Source organism: Erpetoichthys calabaricus, chromosome 2 (genome assembly GCF_900747795.2).
Source record: "Erpetoichthys calabaricus chromosome 2, fErpCal1.3, whole genome shotgun sequence".
In the NCBI taxonomy this organism is placed as follows: Eukaryota; Metazoa; Chordata; class Cladistia; order Polypteriformes; family Polypteridae; genus Erpetoichthys; species Erpetoichthys calabaricus.
Window position 1 is genome coordinate 245,385,504 of NC_041395.2, and position 15,843 is coordinate 245,401,346.

Here is a 15,843-nt window from a genome sequence, read left to right on the forward strand (position 1 = left end):
TATCGGTGCACAAACCCATAACAAGTGATAACAGTAGCTAACACACTTGAATGCAACGTCTACTGCACACTGAGGGAACATAGGTTTGTTTTAAGTCAATGCATGTGCTATTAGCAGTGCCTTTTTTGTAAACAAAAATGTGACAGTACGCATATGTTGCGTTGGGGTCAATTTTGAGGTATTGTAAAAGGTATATAGAGGCAGAGAGTCCTAGTGCTATAAGTTTTGTTTATTTGATGAAATAACATTTAAAATTTGAAATTGACAAATCGTCAAGTATAATAATTCTTTATATTTATATAGCGCTTTACTCCTAACTCTTGAGTGCTTTGCAAACTCCACACGGGAAGGACCTGGGACGCAAACCCATGATCTCTTTATTGCCAGTCAGCAGAGCTACCATTGCACCACGTGTGTAGGTGCACTGTACTGCATAATATTGTCCTTGATAGTTTAAAATTACAAACGTGGAGTTTCCAAAATTGAAGAATATTAACAGCTGATTGGATCGGATCAGAGGGTCAAGGGAGAGCAAGTTCTTGTTACCGCTTCAGGTACAAGGCAGGAAGCATCCTTGGGTGGTGTTAGATTTACATGGGTGCTCAAAATCCAACCCAAACCCATCTTTGCTCACTGAGCGCACGTGTTTTTCCCAACATCCTAAAAATGTTCATTGTATTGATTGACACTAAAATGACCTATGATGAGACAGTTTGTGCTCTGTAAACTCGTGCCCCTTCTTGAGTTTCTTCTTATGTTCTGGATGTTACTGTAATACTGGATCCTGCCTCCTACATATCCTAAATGGAAGAAATAGATATATATAAAGAAAACAAAATTAAAACAAATCTTTTTCTTTCAAAAAGGTTTCTATATACACAGCAAGTAAAACTAATTGGAAATGCATCCCTTAAAAATTGGTCCTTGCCTAATTTGTCCTGTAAGCATGCTGATACAGCTTCATACATTCAGTTATAGTTCAGTGTAACTTGGCAGGCTTTTCAGCATGAATCCTTCTGTTGACAAATTGAATGTCACTATTTTAATAATTCAAATCTTATTTGAAGGCATAATCTTGCATTCGACTGTTAGACCATACACACATGCATTTCAACATTTTGATACTAACACTATTCAGTACAGCTGTATTTTGCAATTTATTTATTTATTTATTTTAGCATGTCACTTCACAGTCAGCCTTTTCACTGGAACGGCTGGTGTCTGCCCCAAACATGGAACACTTTGAGTGCAGTGATGCCAATGGTTAGTTCCAGGCATTTGAATAAAATTGTGCTGACTGTTGTTTTTATAAATTATGCCATACAACTATCATGATTTGTTCTTAGGCTGTATGTAGCATCTTTTGATTTCAATTTTAAGACAGTGTGATGCTTTGCACAGCTGTGACAGCCAGATAAAACATTATCCAATATAACACAAACACAATAATTCCACAGTTTTCTAGTAGTTTTGCTTTAGTTTCATTCAAATGACAGTCGGATGCTTTTTCTGTTTACCAGCCCCAGGGCAATAGAATTTTCTGAACCACAGATATCAAGTCAAGTTGGGGGGCATGCACTGGTACAGGGCGTTGTCGCATCCACTACACATGAAACAACTCGGGATCCTGGTTTGCAACCCCCCAGGTCCAGTCCCACCCTCCAGAAATGACCCTCTATCTGCCGCAGCCAGGTGTTATGTGGGCGACCCAGTGTTCTCCCTAGCGTCTTTTAGCCGGGTTGAGCTCCCGTTTGTCATCTTGCATGACATTGTGAGATGACAGCCGCAGATCTAATGATCTGCAGAGATGGCAAGGGATGAGCGGGCGGGTGGACAAATATTTTAGACGCAGGATCGCAAGTTGCGAGGGGAGAGGTGCGGGGCGGGATGTTACCGATCACTTGGTGCTAAAGCTAATAGTTGAGATGAGGCGGAGCGGAATTCGCAAGCAAAGAGTATGGGGAGGTGGGCTTTCGAGAGGTGGCTGTACATGGTAATAGCGGGGACAGAGCAGCTTAATTACAGTAGCAAGCAGTATGGAGAGGTGGGCGGGCGAGAGGAGGCTGTACATGCTGATAGCGGGAGCGGAGCGGCACTTCACAAGCAAAGAGGATGTGGAGGTGGGTGGGTGAAAGGAGGACTGATAAAAAAAAAAAAAAGTCTAGTGGAACCAGCCTGTCGGATATCAGAAAAAGGGCGTCAAGGAAGTGACGTCTCTGTTCTCAGTGTCAGAGCAGTCTGTGTTGTGCTGCTAAGCTTATGTCAAGAATAAAGTCAACATTTCTAATTTATTGTCGCTGTTTATCTCGAGATTAAAGTCAACATGTTGACTTTATTCTCGTAGTTTGTCATTAAAGTAGAACATCGTAAACTAAACTTCATCTTAAAATGAGTATTTAATTTATTAGATTTTCTCAGACCCCGTCATAACTTATGTAGTGCATGAAATGCTTTGTGTTATCGTGTTATGTTGGTTTTGTGTATTGGTTATGTGGAGAAAGAAAAAAGGATAGGAATTGGGGTTTAGAGAACATCAGATAGATACAGCACACATGCAATAAAGAAAGCCTGCTCAGAAGAACATCCATTGAATTTTGTGTTCGTGTCTCCGACCACCAGATCACGAACCCAACGTTTACACAATATTTAAGTTAAACCTGTGTGATACCCATTTATACATCCAGTTTTTTGGAGCCTCGTCACACCTGCCATGAAGTTCTCTACATTGAACGTACACCTGGGGACTCCTTACTGCGAGGGAGCAGCACTACCGCCACACTACCGTGCATGTTTAATACATGCTTTAATGCATTTCATCATGAAAATATCAAGTATTTATATTAGCATTGTAAATATTCAGTTTAAATGGGCAGGATAGATTACTGATATACAGTGTAGCATGCATTCCTTTAAAAATGATAAAAGATTGCATTTTCTGCCTTTGATTGCTGGTTTCACTAAATTTATCTCTAGTTTTAACCTGCCACTGCGGAACTGAACGTACATAAGCACTTGTGAAAAATTCAAGTTAGTGTCTGTCCATGACAGACCACTCTTAATCATATAGACCACTGTGACAAAGTTAAGACTTGGAAATCAAAGTAACTTGTACATTTCTGATGGTAAAGAAAGCTGGGGAGTGATAGTGTTGGCTAGATACTAAAATTTTGACTTCAGTATAGATACAAACTTCCTGACCTTAGTACTGGTACCAAAGCAAAAAACTGATTATACCCTCTCTCTCCAGCCTCCCTGTTGCACCGCACTCGGTGTCAATAAAAGGAGTGGTTCCTTCTTACAACATCCATTCAGCACATCGAGGCAAAGTGTGGATTCCTGCTCATGAAGGCTGCAGTGATGCCTTCTTTGCTTTAAATCTTTCCCTCATATAATCTACCATGTTTAGAAGGGGTATTGTGGTGGGTAGGAAAATGCTTTTGGGGATGGACACTTATGTTTACTCCTAATATCGTAACTTTCTGGCTGTAGAGTATTGGCACCTTACCGTGACATATGCTGAAATTATGGATGCTAGCAGTTGTGTACATGCATTTCAAACTAGTTTTACTCCTTCAAAAGCTTCTGAAAAGTATTCAGTTTATATCTGCAACATGGAACAGGAGTGAACTGTGGATAGTATTCCGATAGGGCACAATTCTGTGCATTTTACTCATAACAATCAAGTCTACTGTATATGAAACTACAAATAAAGGAAATGGTCAGGACAGAAACTGTCGAGTCTAATATTGAAACACAAGTGTTGAATTGACTGTTTAGTTGTCAGTCATTTTAAAATAACTGTGGAACTAGTAGAGTGATTAACATGATCACTTTTTCAGTTTTGCTTTCCCCTATAGTAATTTTTAAAGTAACAGTTAAAACATATCTTAGACCTTCTTTTAACAGCATTTTTTAACAGTGGTTTTAGGTCAAATGCTAATACAGCCTTATTTGTTTATTTTATATAACATTTTATTAATGGTTTCATAAAGTACTCATCAAATTCATAGTTAATTCTTTTATCTCAGTAGCTCAAGAAAAGTATCATTTTATGCAGACTGAATAAAAACCAAGAGCTATATTTGTAGTGTAGTTATAAAATGATCATATGATACACAGATGGCTTAAACATGCATTCTAAGGAGAAACTGCAAACATGCGGCTGAAGATTAACTTCGACTTATTGGATCATTGAAAGCTCTTTTCAAGGTATTGAAAGTGTCGTGCTTGACTTGTACAAAGCTGCTCTTAAACTTTTTAGAATGAAGTAGAACAGTCAATATTATTTTAGATAATAGTACCTATTAGTAGCAAGCAGGGGTTCACTGTTCTTTGCACTTAGAGGTGTAAATGCATACTATCACAGTACAGCTGATTGCAGTATGCCAAAACTAATAACTGCAATGCCTTTTTCAAATGTAGTTTATTGAGAAGATGTTGTTTGGCTCATGTCAGAGCAAGCTTTCCATAGTGTCTACGTGCAATGTCCTATCACTGTAAATGCAAATGTAAGATTTCAAATTGCTTTTTTATTTTGATTTGGTAAATAGTTGGTATGGTTTGCCTTGATGTTGTCTTCATGCCCTCAACCAAAGAAAATACTGCAGAAGCAAATGCTGCTGCTGCACTGTTCAGATTTTGGCAACATTATCAGATTTGTTGAAATGCTTCTCTCCAGTTTTTCATGGGCATTTAAATCTTTCATTTATGTCAGTGGTATCTTATAAATGAGGTATAAGGAGACAGTGTTAGCATTGACATAATATTTAAACAGGTTTATAGGATCACTTTGTCCTTTGTTGTGTTTGTAATTAAGACTTGAAAAACGTTGAAACTGTAAAAAATATTTTGCTGCTATGTGGAAGTCACTTTTTTTTTATACCAGAGATAAACATTGATAGTAACTATTATGGAAGTGCTTAAATTGCAGTTATTGCTAATGTATATAATTCAAACAGCAGTCCAGACTCCACCCACAACTGGAGGACCATATACTCTTTAATTTCAGTTGGAATCTGTTTGAAATTAATAAAAATTTAACTCATATTAAAGAAGCAACATTAATTTTACATTAGAACATAGAATTGACACCTTAAATAGGCTGGGTTTTTCTCCACAAGGTTTAAGACACTACTGAGATTTGGTAATGTAGATTTTGTTGCAGTGTAGTTTGCACCAAAATTTAATTGGTTGTTCATTGCACAATCTAAATACTTTCTTGAATGTTGTTTAGGCTACGTAGGCTAAAGTTGAATTTAATTTATATCCCATAATAAACATTTCAATCCATTTTCAGTTTGTGCAGTACATTGTGTTTTCTGATATGGCAACTGTACATGTCCCTACATCTGAAAACAACTTAATGTTTTTATTAGGGCTGTTAAAATAATTATACAAAAATTAGAGATCAAATACTCATATTAAGAATAATTAAATACTTGAATATATTGAAACGTAGGTTAAAACCCAATGTGCTACTTCTCATATGTTTGTATTTTATGTGCTGTTGTATGTTATATTATTAATATACATTATTTGGATTTTGCTTATGATGCATCTGCAAATTATGCAGTGTTTATGAGTTGTGCCCTATGTGTTGTGATTGGAGAGAAAAGTGTAACTAGGAAACTTCACGTGCCTACTATGTATATTTAAAGCCCATACAAAATTGTTTCTCATTCCTTAAACACATTAAATGCACTTATTACTTTAGTCATTTACACCTTCATGCGTCTTTCTGGTCCTTCGCTGCAAAAGACTTTAAGTCATTGCCCATTCATCTACCTTAGTAAAAGGATAGTTGTCTGTGTGTTATTCCGGTCGCTATGTCTCTGTCATTCCAAAAGATGACAGACAACAAACATTTAATGCTGCTTTTACAAGTCTCCTACCAAATGGCGTAATGTATAACACAGGCATATTTATTGCATAGTACTTAGATTTCATCCCATCTTAGACGTGTAGCACAACTAGCATTTGATGTAAGTCGATAGTTTTTTTTGTGCTTCACAAAAGAAGGTAGTGTTCTAAATGTTTTATTGTGATATTCTTTAAGTATTCACTCCTTGTCTTTTTATTTGGCAAACCCTTTGATTAAATGTAACTTAAAAATTCTGCTACTAAGTAAACAAAAATATTACACAACTAAGTTTTAAAAAAAATCACAAGCATTGGATATAGTTTTTTTTTTTTTTTTTTTTTTTTTAATATATAAAAGTGACGTGTCAAATATAATATGTGCAGAGCAATGCGATTTGGTAAGTTTGTGGCAAGGAGCTTGTAGTGAAAGAATAGTATACAGGGATAATCTTAATGGGATTCTTTTCCCTACTTTACAGATTCAACAAAAAATATAACACGTGTAACCTTATTACTTATTTTTCATTTCACCTTTGTTTTAGGAATTGTGTGTAAAGTCACCAGCCCCAAAAAGACATGTTGGTTAAGGCAGCTTTCCTGACACTGAAAATGCTTTTTAAAGTGATGATTTTAAAGCAGTTAAAAGAATAATCAGAATTATGGCAGTTATTTCCAGTTATGCTTAATGAGAAAGGAATCCATCTTTGTTTGGTGTAATGAATGCTTAATGGTTTTAATAAAAACCAATAGTAAATCGGGGACCTCAAGTTCAAGAGTGAAGTGGAACAGAATCGGTAGAAAAACAATACCTGTAGAGTGTGGGAGACATGCCCAAAATCTGTTAGTACTCCTGTTAACTAAAACTGTATAGTGCTGTGAAAAAATCTGTTTTATAAGCGATGGTAAAATCTAAATTAGAAAAATGCTGATCGTGGATGTGATGAAAAGATGCAAAATACAGAAATACGGCAGCATAATGTGTCTGGAGTTACACAATAGCAAAATTATTGAGATATTTAAAAAAAAAAAAAACAGTTTGCTTTAGAATAAGAATTTTTTTTTTCATATAGATTCGAATATGATTTTTGTTCCGGCAGCATTAGTTTTTATATATTTCTAAGAGTTAAAAATATTGTTTCTCTGTAATTAAAAAAAAATCATAAAGTCACTTGGTAAGCAAAAAAGTTTTTTCTTTTTGTTCAGATACTTGAGTTCTTGAAAGAAATGCAGCCAGTACTCTATCAGTGAAATAAATTCATAAGAATCCCAATGTTTTATACATTTACAGTGTCTTTTACTTTCAAATCAGATAGACAATTTGTAACTATATATACACAATGTGTTTCCTGTTGTACTTAACACTTTTGCTATTTATTTGGCATCTTGATTACAACCCCAATTCCAACAAAGTTTGGACACTGTGTAAAATGTAAATAAAAACATTGTAATTAATAGAAAATCTCATAAACCCATATTTTATTCACAATAGAACATAAAAAAATATATCAAATGTTTAAACTGAGAAAATGTACCATTTTAAGAAAGGAATCAGGAAATTTTGAGTTTGATGGCAGCAACATGGCTCAAGAAAAGTTGGCACAGGGCCATGTTTACCACTGTGTAGCATCCCTTCTCCTTTTAACAATGGTCCATAAATGACTGGCAACTGAGGAGATCTGTTGATGAACTTTTGGTAGAGGAATATTGTCCCATTCTTGTTTGATATTGGATTCTAGCTACTCAGCAGTCCTGGGACATCTGTCGTATTTTTCTTTTCATGATGTGCCAAATGTTTTCAATTGGTGAAAGGAATGGACTGCAGGCAGGCCAGTTCGGCACCTGGACTCTTCTACTATGCTGTTGTAATAGATGCAGTATATGGTTTAGTATTGTGCTGCTGAAATATACAAGGCCTTCCCTGAAAAAAGACATCATCTGGATGGGAGCATATTAGGGCTGGGCGATTTTGCCTAAAATCAAAATCTCGATTAATTGAACGTTTTAACTCGATTACGATTAATGAACGATTTATTTATTTATTTATTTTTTTGCCCTCATAGTTCACTGACAAGTTTTGTACAGTAAATATGCTCACATATTACAAGTGAGAGATTTTTGAATGAAGGGTGCATTACTTGATTTTAAAATAATTGAAGGAAACACACTATCTACTATCTGTGATTATTTATTGAACATCAATGTTGAACAACTGAAATTAAAGCACACATTGCCTAAAACGAACAGTCACTTTCTTCTTATAAAAAAAGTAAAAATAAATAACTTGCACTTTTGGAAACAAAATAAATTATTTTCAATGTTTTTCTTATTAAAAGTAGAAAATAAGCAGTATCTCTTCTAAATAAAATAACTCTTATATATCCTGTAAATAACATTTTAAACAGTGCATTTCTTGCATCTTCTGTAAACAAATATTTTAATGTTGTAATGAAAATAGAACTCTCTAAACACTGTTGCATGAGGTGATCTTAGCGATCTTGTCATGTCACTATATGAACATGAATTTACTCAAAGTTCTTACTAAGAAACACGAGCATGTTAACCTTTTCAGGTTTCAGGCAGGACGTAACAATGTTTCCGCCCGAACTGAAAACCCGCTCTGATGGGGAGCTAGTAGCTGGTATGCAGAGATACTTTTTTGCCACCTTACTTAGAGTGGGAAAGTGTACATGATGCTTCCTCCACCAGTCCAGTGGATTTGCCTCACTATCCAGCATGGGGGACACCAAATAGCTGCTCATCTCTGCTTCTAGCGATTGCTGAAGTGACAGAGTGGGTGTAGCTGAACTTGCTCAAGGTGTTGCCTCACTCCCTTTAAAAAAGCTTCCTAATGACCTCTTTTGCTTTTATGCTATTATATTTAATTAAGCTGACGTGTACTTGCCAATTGCAAGGTGTAGGCGGTGTCCAAAACACTGCTGCCGTAACCATCCATTAAGCGCAGCAGCTTTGACAACATTAGCACCGTTGTCTGTCGTAATGTCTGAAAGTTTTTCTTCCGCGAGGTCCCATTCAGAAAGCATATCTTTCAGACCTTGCGCAATCATATCTGCCGTGTGATCGGCTAGAAAATATGCCGTCTCAAGGCATCTCTGGCGCAGCTTCCAATCGTCGTCAATGTAGTGCAAAGTAAGGCTCAAGAATGGGTCCATCGTCCTACTTGACCAGAGATCAGATGTGGCTGCAAAGTGTTGAACATTTTTCAGTTCAGCAGCTACATTTTTACAACATGTCTTGTACATGTCTGGCAGTGCAGTTTTAGAAAAATGTGATCGCGATGGCACAGTGTATCTTCTGTCGAGAGTTTTAACGAGGTGTTTAAACCCGCTTTGCTCCACTGTAGCCAAGGGAGTCATATCCTTTGCGATGTAATAACAAATAGCGTCAGTTATTTCTTTCCATCTTCTTGAACTCTTCTCATACTGTGTGGCATTTGTGAATGCTTGTGTTATCGACATCTGCTTTGCGGAGGCACTTGTTGCTGGGCGCTTGTCAGTCTCTTTTTGTTTTTTTTGAGCCATGCACTGTTCATATTCAGTAACGTGATTGTGCTTCAAGTGTTGAAACAAATTGGTGGTGTTATCTTTGGGCGTCGAAACTGTTTTTCTACAGTGTCTACATCTGACTTCATTTTGTTCGATGACATCCTTACTGAAGCCAAAATGTGTCCAAATGACGGAGACTGTGTTTTTCTTTGGTACAAGCTGCTCTTGTTGCTCAGTTGTGTCAGTGTTTAAGCTCTCCATGCTCGACATGTCGACGGAATAACGTAACATAACGGAGCGGGGTCACATGACTCCACACGCAGTAGTGTTTTTTAAAGGGAAAGTAATCGAAATAATCGACCTGGAAAAATTTGATCGATTATAGGTTCTGAATGTCGATTTCGATTACTTTTCGATTAATCGCCCAGCCCTAGAGCATATGTTTCTCTAAAACTTGTGTATACCTTTCAGCATTGATGGTGCTTTTCTAGATGTGCATGCTGTCAATTGCATAGCCACTAATGCACCCCCTTAACCATTGGAGATGCAAGATGCCCATCTTTTTTGAGATGGTGTTGCCATCAAGTTTAAAGTAAGCTAATATTTTTCATGAAATAATAAAATATCTCACTTTTAACATCTGATATGTTTTATATGTTCTACAGTATTGTGAATAAAATATAGGTTTATGAGATTTTACAAATCATTGCATTCTGTTTTTATTTACATTTTGCACAGTGTCCCAACTTTTTTGGAGTTGGGGTTATATTTTCCAACCTTCTTAATAAGTTTGTGTAATTTGCGGGTTCATCTTACGTTTACATTTTCATGTTTCTTGTCCATGTTAATTCTTAATATTAAATTGTTCTGCTCTGTGAGAAAATGTGTATGAGTTTGTCCATTTGTGAATTGGTGTTCCAAACATTGGTTTATTCTGATCTTGTTTAAACTGAAATGATTTCTTTTTAAATTTCTGTCTGAAAATGTAAGTTAAAGTGCAACATACCCAACACTGCTCCCTGCTCTGAAAATACCCTAATTAAGAAAAGATTCTTACACCATTACTCAGTTTTCTATGTTGTAGCAAATTATGCAGTTTTTTCCCTTTCTGTATCAAATGAGATAATTATGTCAGTATATGCCACAATTTAATATTTGGATTTTGTTTTCTTTCCACTTAGCTGATATTATTTCAACGGTAGAATTCAACTACTCCGGAGACCTGCTAGCCACTGGGGATAAAGGGGGAAGAGTTGTTATATTTCAAAGAGAACAAGAGGTTAGTTTTATTTATTTCATCATATTTATTTTCTAAAGTGCCATCACAGGAATGCTGCTACAGTCTATAAGGTAATGATATCCATGTGAAAATGTCCTATTGAGCATTGTCCAAGATTATAGTTTAGTTGCAAGTTAAGATATTTTCAGCATAAAAGTAGTGAACTGTGAGGGAAAATTACATACATATACTTGAAATATACATATGCACACACTCTGCCAGCCATAGTTTTAAAACACATCAGTTTTTCCAATTTTTGTTCAAATTTGACCAGTTGAAATGCAATGAGTAACCTAAAATGGTGAAAAGGTAAGCAGTAAGTGAACAAAAATTAAAAAAAAGTAAATTTCAGGATATTACAAATGGGACTTCTTCATGGAACAACTAATATGTTACAACCTACTTTAATTGCCACAGGACATCTATAAATTAAGCCTTGCAAGTTGAAGCAAACAATTTGCACAGGTGTCTCAACTTCTGTTGATTACTTAAAAATCCTTCGTTTGTCTTAAAGCAGAGTGGAACACACTGTGTTACTACACCCTCACATGCTAGAAAGCTGTAAATTCCAGTGATAATGGCAAGGAAATGGCAATTAACAAATGAAATGAGACAGAGCATTATTACCTTTAGAAGTGTAGGCCTTTCATTTATAGAAAAAAATGCAAAAAAAAAAAATCTGTCAGAGTATGGTGTCCTACACAATCCAAAGACAATTAGAAATTAGAAGAAACTCTGATAGGATGACATTTGGCAGACCTAAAGTCACAACCCAATCAGAAGTTTGAGGTTCATCAGCTTGTGGGATAGCTTTCTCACAGCACAACAGTTTCAAGCACAGCTAAACAGTGGTCAGGAAAAGCAAGTCTCAGTTTCTACCGTTGTAAAGGAGACTTTGTGCTCCAGGTTTGACAGGGTGAGTGGCAGAAAGAGATCCATTCCTTAAAGGACAAAATAGGACCTTGAAACACCAACTATGGACTACTACAGTCTGGAAGAAAGTTTATAAAGTATTATAGTATATAACTTCTCCCTACCTTCCCTTCTTCTTCTATAACCTCAGGTAATTAGGTGTAGTAAAAGACAAGCAGGAGTTAAGTTACAATTTAAGCAATGTATTATTGGTAATATTCATAAATAATAATACCATACCATACCATACCATTTTTATTTGTTAAGCGCTTAAAAACACAGCATTACAACTGACCGAAGCGCTGTACAGTTAAAACAAGCAAGACTAAAAGCAAAATATTAAAAAAAAAAAAAACATTAAGAGAGAATTAAAACAGAGACACTAAAAAAAACAGGTCAGGGGACCCAATAAAACAGAGAAATAGCAAAAAGCAAGTGGGAATAAGACAGGTTAAGAATTAAAAGCCAATGTGAAGAAGTGCGTTTTTAGGCGTGATTTGAATGTGGTGACTGAAGTGGCTTGCCTAACCACTAAAGGTAAGGAGTTCCAGAGCTTGGGTGCACAGACAGAAAAAGCCCTTTCACCACGAGCTTTAAAATGTGCCTTGGGAACGGTTAGGAGCAGCTGATCTGCGGATCTAAGAACACGAGGGGGATTGTGACGATGGAGCAAGACACTCAAGTAGGCAGGGGCTAGACCATTTAGTGCCTTATAGGTTAAGAGGAGTATCTTAAAATCAATTCTGAAGCTAACCGGCAGCCAGTGTAGGGTTTTTAAAATCGGTGTAATGTGTTGGCTTCTGCTGCTTCCAGTTAAAAGTCTTGCAGCCGCATTTTGAACCAATTGGAGTCTCGAAAGAGTGGCTTTACTAATACCATATAGGCAGGAATTAGAATAGTCGAGCCGGGACGTAATGAATGCATGGATTACTGATTCCAGGAGGTGGTAAGGCAGAATTGGTTTGAGTTTGGCAATTCGCCTGAGATGGAAAAAGCAGGATTTTACTGTGCTGTTGACTTGAGCATCCATTTTCAGGACCATATCCATTTTGATTCCAAGATTGGAAACAGACGAAGTTACTGGAATGGGAAGAAAGTTGAGGTCAAGGGGTAGGGTCTGTTTGCGGTCGGGACTAAAAACAATGACCTCGGTTTTTGAATCGTTCAGGTGAAGGAAGTTTACAGCCAGCCAGTCCTTAATGTCAGATAAGCAGTTGAGAAGAGGTTTAGTGGAGTCAGTTGACTTGAGGGAGAAATAAATTTGGCAGTCATCAGCATATAGGTGATACGAGATTGCATGTTTTCTAAAAATTTCACCTAAAGGCAGGATGTAAATTGAAAAAAGTAGTGGCCCCAAAATGGAACCCTGGGGGACACCACATGGGAGTGGGACTGATTCAGATGAAAAATCATCTAGCATGACTCTAAGAGTCCTGTTGCAGAAATATGACCTGAACCAGTCGAGGGCTAAGCCAGATACACCAACCCAGGATTCGAGTCGGGAGATCATGATGTTGTGGTCGATTGTGTCGAAGGCAGCAGATAAATCGAGAAGAACCATAATCACGTAGAGTCCTGAGTCCAATGCCAAAAGGACATCATTTAGGACACGTAAATGCGCGGTTTCTGTGCTGTGTTGGGGCCTAAAGCCTGACTGAAAAAGGTCCATTATGCAAGTACATTTAAATATTGGCAACCATACAGCCTGATTAATGTGTAGTTTGATGTCTGATGTGATGTGTAGTTTCAGGCGGCACACAGACTTGTTATTTACTTAAAAATGTCTCTAGTTAAGGCATCATTTGTTGTCAGCTTTCTTCAGAACAAGCCACATTGCCTGTCTCAATATGGCTGCTGAGCTGTGCTCTTCATTGTGTTGTCTTTTTCAGTTCATGGTGTGAGATGGTCTTTCATCCAGTTTGGTAAGAGAGAGGGAGTGAGCAAATTTATAGATGTTCTGTTCAACCCCTAGAGCCAATAGGACATCATAGTACTTAAAGGCTTCTGATACAAGCCAGTCCCAAACAGCCATAATTCAGACCAATGGGGCAAAGAACATCTTAACACCTGCCCCCAAAACCATATGTTAAGGTAAAGCTTGGCAGTTAGGCAGCCTGGCTTTGTGTGGGAGTTGAGAGACTTCAGAGAAACATTTACCAAACTTGTTTCAGGCACTTCCCCCCAAATCCTGCCGTAAAATTCAAAGAAACTCAGTCCTGGTGGGGAGAAGGGGTTCTTAAACCATCAAACCATTGCTGCTGTTATCAATAATGTAACACTAATATTATATTGCTTTGCCTAAGTTACAAATAAAGACATACAGAATATTTATCAACTTATATGCAAAATCTCACATCACAACAGGATGTTTTGGTACCATTCTTTATTCATGGCTGTGTTTTTAGGCAAAATTGTGAGTGAGCCCACTCCCTTGGCTGAGAAGCAACACCACACATGAATGGTCTCGGGATGCTTTAGTTGGCATGATGCAGGACTGATGGTAGCGCTCACCTTTTCTTCTCTGGACAATCTTTTTTCCGGATACCCCAAAAAATTGGAAAGGGGATTCATCAGAGAAAATAACTTACTCCAGTCCTCAGCAGTCCAATCCCTGTACCTTTTGCAGAATGTCTGTCCATGATGTTTTTCTTGATATAAGTGGAGTCTTTGCTACCCTTCTTGACACCAGGCCTTCCTCCAAAGGTTTTCGCCTCACTTTGCGTGCAGATGCAGTCACACCTGCCTCCTGCCATTCCTGAGCAAGCTCTGCACTGGTGGTCCCCCCGATCCCACAGCTGAATCAACTTTAGGAGATGGTCCTGGTGTTTACTGAACTTTCTTGGGTGCCCTAAGGCCTTTTTCACAACAGCAGTAAAAAAATTTTTTTTGGGACAAAGTTCATTTTCATTGCAAAGAGGCACTTTGCAATTAATTGCAATTCATGTGATCACTCTTCATAACATTCTGGAGTATATGCAAATTGCCATCATAAAAACTGAGACAGCAAACTATTAATATTTGTGTCATTCTCAAAACTTTTGGCCATGACTGTACACTGTTGAGTTGGTGAAAGGATGGTTCCTCAGTGTGTGATATGAGCTGTCAAAATGTAGGAGGAAGTGTGATGATCTGGGGTTTTATTGGAGGCAGAGGTGGCGATTTGCAGAGAGTGACTGGCATTCTGAAACAAAAGGGTTACCACAGTTTGGCTGTTATATCAGCAAAAGGTGGCTACTTTGATTCACAGATTTGAATAAAATTTTATATACTTAATGATTCCTTGAACATTTTTTTATTTGCAGTTGATTTTGTTGTATGCCTTGATTTCATCAAACATTAAGACATTAAACTGTATTTCCATAAAAGCTTAGAAACTGAAGTGTTCTTAAACATGTTCTTAAACATTTCACCCGTAGTGTAATTCAATATTCATTGTTTACATTTCTGAGTTGGAATTTAGGCCTATTCCATGGAACATGTATTTCTGAAAAATTTGATAGGTTTTCAACAATGATCTTCTCATTTCACATCCTGTCACAGCATTTCTATTAAATTTATATTTGGACTTTGATAAGGCTCGTCCAAAACGTTTATTTTGCTTCATTTCAGCCATTCTTATGTGGTCTTGCTTTTGTGTTTTGGATCATTGTCTTGCTGCCTGACCCAAGTACTCTTCAGCAGATGGATGGATGACTGAATATTGTCTTTAAGGATTTTCTGCTCTATAGCAGTTACTTCAGTTATGGCAAGTCATCCAGGGCCTGAGACAGCAAAGCATCCCCACATCATCACACTGCCATCATCATGTTTGACTGTTGGTATGATGATCTTAGTGTGGAATGCTGTGTTTGCTTTACACATTACCTATCAGGACATATGTTGTCCTAATAGATATCACTTTTTTCTTGTCTGGTCATGTGACATTCTCCCAGAATTTTTGGAGGTTATGTATATTCTACCTGGCAAATGAGGGATGACCTTTGATGGTCTTCTTTTCAGCAGTGGTATAAACCTTGCTAATCTCGTGTTAAGTCCGTATATGCGCAGTAACTTTCTAATTGTGAAGTCATAAAGATGCAGACCTTTCCTGAGCCATAATAAGACTGCTGCTGTTTTGTTGTTGAATGATCTTTTGCAACTTCCTGAATGTGCTCTTAGAGTCAGTTTACCAGGCTGGTCACTTTGGGATTAAAATTAATTACTGTGTCAAGTATTTTTCCATTTGAAGGCCTAGAAACTCAGTAGTAGTTTTATACGCCTTTCTAGTTTAATAGATATCAGCAGCTTTTA

General features: G+C 37.2%; 1 protein-coding gene across 1 annotated transcript in view; it reads left to right on the forward strand.

The window, feature by feature from the left end:
• The window catches only part of ppp2r2d (protein phosphatase 2, regulatory subunit B, delta), a 63,646-nt gene that overhangs the window by 23,727 nt on the left and 24,076 nt on the right, over positions 1 to 15,843 (forward strand). Inside the window, exon 3 of the mRNA XM_028795319.2 lies at positions 10,544 to 10,641. Coding sequence (XP_028651152.1) covers positions 10,544 to 10,641 — 98 coding nt within the window. The remainder of the gene's footprint in view (positions 1 to 10,543; positions 10,642 to 15,843) is intronic.